The sequence below is a fragment of the Poecilia reticulata genome, linkage group LG5, assembly GCF_000633615.1.
Source record: "Poecilia reticulata strain Guanapo linkage group LG5, Guppy_female_1.0+MT, whole genome shotgun sequence".
In the NCBI taxonomy this organism is placed as follows: Eukaryota; Metazoa; Chordata; class Actinopteri; order Cyprinodontiformes; family Poeciliidae; genus Poecilia; species Poecilia reticulata.
The window spans coordinates 29,145,343-29,151,936 of record NC_024335.1 but is presented as its reverse complement, the minus strand read 5'-3'; the positions used below and the strand labels follow the sequence as shown (position 1 = coordinate 29,151,936).

The 6,594-nt window shown below is 39.3% G+C and overlaps 1 protein-coding gene across 1 annotated transcript in view; it reads left to right on the top strand.

Annotated features, from left to right (window-relative positions):
* Positions 1-3,242: 3,242 nt before the first annotated feature.
* The window catches only part of nampt2 (nicotinamide phosphoribosyltransferase 2), a 17,287-nt gene continuing 13,935 nt past the window's right edge, over positions 3,243-6,594 (top strand). Inside the window, exons 1-2 of the mRNA XM_008410345.2 lie at positions 3,243-3,522; positions 5,813-5,948. Coding sequence (XP_008408567.1) covers positions 3,475-3,522; positions 5,813-5,948 — 184 coding nt within the window. The 5' untranslated portion in view covers positions 3,243-3,474. The remainder of the gene's footprint in view (positions 3,523-5,812; positions 5,949-6,594) is intronic.

Here is a 6,594-nt window from a genome sequence, read left to right as displayed (position 1 = left end):
AACGACGATACGTGAAGGGTAAAACTCGCTATATTTACCTCGTTATGTGCGCGAGGTGAAGGAGCGCGAGGCGCTCTGAAGAGTTTGGGAAAACATCATCGGCGCGTCGCCCCCTCCAGACGGAGTTTTTGGCGCCCCCTCTGGTGCTGCGCCCCTATGCGTTGCATACGCTGCATACCCACTTTTTGCGCCACTGGCTACACTTGACAAAACCCGGAACATTTCAGTGAGATTAACGTGATGTGTTGAACACAGAGATGGCAAATGAATTTGAAGGTTTAATGAGAAAAAAAAAACAACTTACAAAGATCACAGGTAGTGAGGGCAGGAAAAATAAATAAATAAAAATCCAAGTGAAAGAAACCAACAGGAAGAAACTGGAAAAAAAAAAAAAAACTCCAACTGAGCACAACGAGGAAGTGATGGGAGTAGACCAGATGATGCAACGAGGAGTAACTGAGATAAGGTGCTTAAATACTGGGAGGTTGAATGTTTGAACAAAGGAACTGGGTTGATTGCTGATGGGTTGCAGGTGTGAGTGAAGGAAGTAAGAGGCAGACTGAGGAGCGAGAAGGTGGCACAAGGGGGTCAGGGAATGAATCTAACACTAACACTCTCATCAAACTAGAGTAACAAACATTAACTTGAAACAAGAAATAAACTAATGAAGAGCTGAAATGGAAATGGAAACAAGGCAGAACTAAGAAAAATATGAAAGAACACAAAATAAGAAGAAACCCCCCAAAAAATGTAAACAACCCCAGATCCTAACAGAGATAAAATAAATTAATGTGGTTCCCATGTGTTTTCCTCTAGCCCACACCTTAAAAATAGCAATTATCAAACTATTGTTGGAAAAGGACAATCTGGACAAGTTGCTAATGCAGAATTACAGGCCAGTCGTCCATTCATCAATAAGATTATTGAAGAAGCTGCATTTCAACAGTTAAATACCTTCTTAACAATGACCAGTTCCTTTGACGTCTTTCAGTCAGGTAAGTCAGTCAGTCAGTCATGAATGCAGGTTGTTGAAAAACCACGGTTCTAGTATTTTTTATCCTCAGCGCAACATTTGAAACTACTGACTTTGATGCAACTGGAGAGTTGGGTTGGACTATCTGGCCCAATCAATTTAAATCCTGGGATGTTCTTTTACAAACACCTTTTTTAAGGTTTTAGGTCAAAATCCATCGAAAATCCCCCCAAAGTATAATAACTTCAAGTTCAAATCTTAAAGAGGAAAGTATCCAATGTCTGTAAACATAGAGTTCAGCAAGTTGCAAATATAAGTTGGAAAACCATCTTATTAATTTAAAAAAACTAAATTTGGAAAAGTTTGCAACCAGCAATCATTTTACTAATTTTAGAGTTTTACATCTGAGAAAAGAAATTGTCTAAGTTGGGGCAAATCTGTGTACACTAAACCACCAAACTAAAGTCCAAAGGATGGGACCGTGGTTAGGGTCTTTATGTTAGTGTTTTGTCTTGTTTCTAATCAGACAAACTTGAATAATTTAAGAAAATTTTGTAGATTTTAAAATAGGCTATAGATTCAACCCAATTCTTGAATTCTAAACTACAAAATTTTGCAGAAGTTTTAACTGTAACACTTGGCAATGTACATCTTTCTAAAAAGAAATTCTCACAACAAATATGCAATTTAGGTTTTATTGGGTTTCATTTAGCGGGCTGCACAGTGGTGCAGTTGGTAAAGCTGTTGCCTTGCAGCAAGAAGGTTCTGGGTTCGATTCCCGGCCCCGGTCTTTCTGCATGGAGTTTGCATGTTCTCCCTGTGTATGCGTGGGTTTTCTCCAGGTACACCGGTTTAATCCCACAGTCCAAAAACATGACTGTCAGGTTAATTGGCCTCTCCAAATTGTCCCTAGGTGTGAGTGTGTGTGTGCATGGTTGTGTGTCTCTGTGTTGCCCTGCGACAGGCTGGCAACCTGTCCAGGGTGTACCCTGCCTCTCACCCAGAATGTTAGCTGGAGAGGCACCAGCAACCCTCTTGACCTCACTAAGGGACAAGGGTGTAAAGAAAATGAATGGATGGTGTTTCATTTAGACAGGACTGAAAATGACTACATTGTACTATGTTGTATCCTTCAATATAAACCATGTCAATAGCTTTTGGTCTCTTTAAAGCGAGGGTGTCATGTGTTCATGAGTTGAAATTTCTAAAGCCTTCCTCCAGTTTGAGTGTGTGAGTGTGGATACCCCCCAAATGAAAGCTGAGAGTCTCACCTTATTTTCTTTTGCAGTTTCATTATATAACTATAATTAGAATATGTTTCAGTAAATAGATAAAATAACAAAACTTATGTCAGTTTTCAAGGACCTAATTGTAAATTTGACGTGCATAGATTTGCATGCAGTCTGTATTTTGTGAAGTACACCCGCTGACACCTTACACTCCACAAACTTCATCTACACTTTCGGTTTCAAGTAGAGTGTTAAAAAGTCACTCAGCAAACACCTATGGTGACGGTGTCATGTTGCAGTTGTTTCTGGAGTTTAATTCTGACTACAGTGATTCAGACTCTATTTATTTGTACTACTCTTCTACTTTGCATTTCGAGGATACACATAGCAGCTCACAAGCTAACAAGGTCCCACTGCAATTAACCAGGACATGGATCTGCAACCTTTACAGTCCAAAGAGCCATTTTTACTCTGAGCCCAATGAAATTGTCACAAATGTTGCATGAGCTTTGGGAAAAATATGAATATCTTCTCTAGGAATGTTGTTGTCATTTCTAAAGATTCACTTTCTTCTTTCTATTTTTAAGTTTTGAAATAAAGAAAAACATGAAACTTTGCAAAAAAAAAAAATCTTCTGTAGGATGTTGATATTGAATCCAATCAAGAATTGGATTCAAATCTATAGACTATTTTAAAATTTTTAAATGTTCTTAAATTATGTAAAACATTCTTAAAGTAAAAAAAAAAAAAAAACAACTAACACTTACCTTCTGTTGTGTAAATTCAATGCAATTATTCCATGACAAAAGGGGGACTAATACTAAAAACACACATTTGTTATCAAATCCATATTTTAAAACATTAGTTAATTCTTTATCTTTTTAAAGGTGGAAGGTCCAAAGAGCAACGTGCGACTCCGTAGCCTCACGTTCCAGATCCCCAGCTGAGCGAGAAAAGTGAGGAGTTTTAAGAAATGTATTGCTAATGTCCTATTGCATTTGAAGGCAGCATGACGCACCAGGTCAAAGAGGAGAGGAGTGGACTTGCGCGCAGCCTGACCCGCCCCTTTCCAGCCAGAGAAGCCACTGCTGTTGCCCACTTACTGTTTTGAGCTCGTGCAGCCCCCTGGCCTCGCCAACGAAACTAAAATTTAGGTTTTTAGCGGCTTCTGTCTGCCCTCGCCTGTTTTCATTTTCGCTGTATGGTCTTGGTTTGTGTGGTGAGGACGGAGACTGGAGAGCGTTTCTACTAATTCATTCACAAACGGCAACAATGGCAGCGCAGGACTTTAATTTCTTGCTCGCTACGGATTCGTACAAGGTGAGCGGATCTGTTTGATTCGCCCCCGGGGGTTCTGTTCTTCGTAAATGTTTCCGGTTGGTTGTAAGCATTTATTCTGAGTGCGGCTGGTTGTGCTGTGCCCCAGCTCAGCGGCGCTGTTCACTCACCTCACAGTTGTGACAGAAACAGCGTGTAGCAGATGACGGTGATGGAAAGAATCGAAAGTTAAGCCTGCTGTGTGCCGTGGAAATGGAAACTGACCACCTGGGGCAGAGCCCGGATAGAAATCAGCATGTTAGGCACATAGTCAGACATTGAGCCTTTAAAGGTTAAAACTAAACTCTCATTTTGCTCTGTTAAGTCTGTGTTTCACTGAATCGCAAATATGTTAGGAATGAAATGTAAGAATTGGTCAATTTGTCAACAACGTGATAAAATGGACTAAGCTTAAATTGACATTTTCATAAATTCTGTGACAATGTTCAGAAGAGCCTGGGTTATAAATATGAGTGTTGGGCTGACGTTGGATATGTACATACTTAGTACCACAAACTATTTCTGCTAAGACGCAACTTTGACATTTTGTCGTTTGATAAACTAAATCAGATTAAATACTAAAACGTTAAACGTGACATGTTTTTGTTTGACACTGTTTTGTGTATGTTGGCAAGATTTTCAGAAGAGTTTTGTGAGAATGAGCTTTGTTGGCCAAGATTGTGTGCGCTAACGAATTTACAAAACATCTGCAGTGCTCAGGGGAGCCTAAGCAACTTACTGAGGTTGCTATGAAGGATCATTTGTTCTCGGCACACACAGAAGCAACACAAACAGAGGTGAACACAGTCAAATACAACAGTCACTATTAAAGAGGATAATAGCTGTTGTTTTGCTATTTAATTAAAACATATACAGAGCTGGACAACTTGACTGAACAACATGTCGCAATATGCGTATTTCATATCAATCGATATAGATCATTATTGCTAAATTTTGTGTTTTAAACATCTGAAATACTGCCAATATGCCAACTTGACCTTTCCTGTTTTATACACAATTTCCTCTTGAGCTGTGGATTCCATCCTTGGACATTTGGGTTGTAGGAAACTAAATTTCTTCATTTGCTCCTTTCAAGTTGTTTACGGGAAGTGAAAACTGGCATACAAGTTCATTTCCTGTTTAGAGATGGGTTTTTTCTTCTTTTACTCAACAACAATCACTGTGTTTTTTTTGTTGTTGTTTTTTTTAAGTTATGTTTTGTGAGGAAAATATAACATACTAAAGAATATTGACTCTGATGAAAAAGAACGCAATAGTCTGATAATCACTTGCGGATGTTGTGATATTTTTTATCTGTTTTATTTTCCAAGTGAAGCTGCTAATGAGGAATGTATGCCTTCTGGAATACTGTGACTTTGTTTATAAGCGGATTCAAATTATTCTCTTTCTCCAAGAGATCTCATTGCCTCGAGACAGCCGGAAAAAAAGCTGCAATATGGATGATCAGCTCTTGGTGGTGAGAATAACGAAGCTATTTGCTACAATCTCTTTCTTCTACCCAAAGGTCACATTGTGTCATCCAGATAAAACAGGACATTTTCTGTTGACATAACACTGTCTGCTAGAAAACAACTCGGTATTATAATCTCGCATCCTGAAAGCGGTGGGTTTGGCTCCATCCTCCTCCCGTACATATCAAGGTGCCCCTGGGTAAGGCTCTTAACTTCAGATTGCCTAATGCTGGTCAGTGCGCCTTGAGAATCAGGGTCGGGAAAGGTATGACCCTCACTCTCAGTGGACGGAAGGATATGAAACTAAAACGGGGGATTTGTGGTTGGTTTGTTTTTAGTGGAACCTTAAAGCTGCCACAACACAGTTCTCCCAAATCATATCAGACCGAGGGGCCCACAGCCACAACCCTTCCCCCCGTGCCCTGCTAATGAAACACCAGAACACACAAAAAGGGTCATTTAAGTTTACCTTTAAATGTGGCCTGTCCCTTGAACTTATAAACAAAAGTAAATATTTGTTTTGCACGTAAGCACACTTCCGCCACTGGACACGGGGCCACAAACCCAGAAAATGTTGTCAGCCACCTGAAAATCTCATCCATAAAGGATTCATTTCAGATTCGTTCTCACATGAACACCATCAGGGCTCTGGAGCGCAAATAAAAACCTCTGAAGTGCCAGCTACTGATTCCCGTGGTTGCACCTGTGCAGTGTCACTGTGGAGCACTTTGTTTTCCCTCACTGGTGACCCCTTCTGTTCTGGAAAAGGACTGCAGTGAGTGAAGCACCTAAATTGACTCTTTGCATTTTTCCTTTTTCAGATCACACACTACAAACAGTATCCTCCAAATGTCAGCAAAATCTACTCCTACTTTGAATGCAGGCAGAAGAAAGGTTCTCAGTTCAATGAGGTGGTGTTCTTCGGTCTGCAGTATTTGCTTAAGAAGTACCTCACAGGTATGTTCTCCCATTAAGAAAACAACTGTGAACAACTGTTCAATGTTAAAACGTTGGGACATGAACATGGTGATTTTCAAGGACTTGACTTTATGCTTATCCATCTTCATTGCTTTGAGGAGACAGCGTAATCTTCCAACAACTTACTGGTATATCCAAAGTGTTTAACTACAAGTAACATTTTAGAAAAGGACCAATCCAACATTGAACATTCCGACACATAATACGTCACCATAAATGTTCCGTAAAAGTTTGGAGGCAACATTCCCTGGATGTCAAAAATGATGCTAATATGGCAGTAATGTTCACTGAACTGTAAGGTTCTCCTGTTTCCCCCCCATTTCCTAGTGGAAATATTCCACTAGGAAATTTCCTAGTGGAATACTTAACTAATTTGTTAAGTATTTTCTAATACTTAACAAATTAGAAAATGTACTTAAAAATAACACTTGGCAAAGAACTAAGGGATTTTAAAGTATTAGACCTCCAAGACAAATGTGACGATAAAAAAAGAATCACACTTTCTTCCTCTATTCATATGTGCATAAATGACATCAGTAAAACTTTCATTAGAAAAATGTAAATTGTACAGAGCTTAAATTTAATGTAGTGGGCTTTAGAATAAGAGATTCACAATATATATATA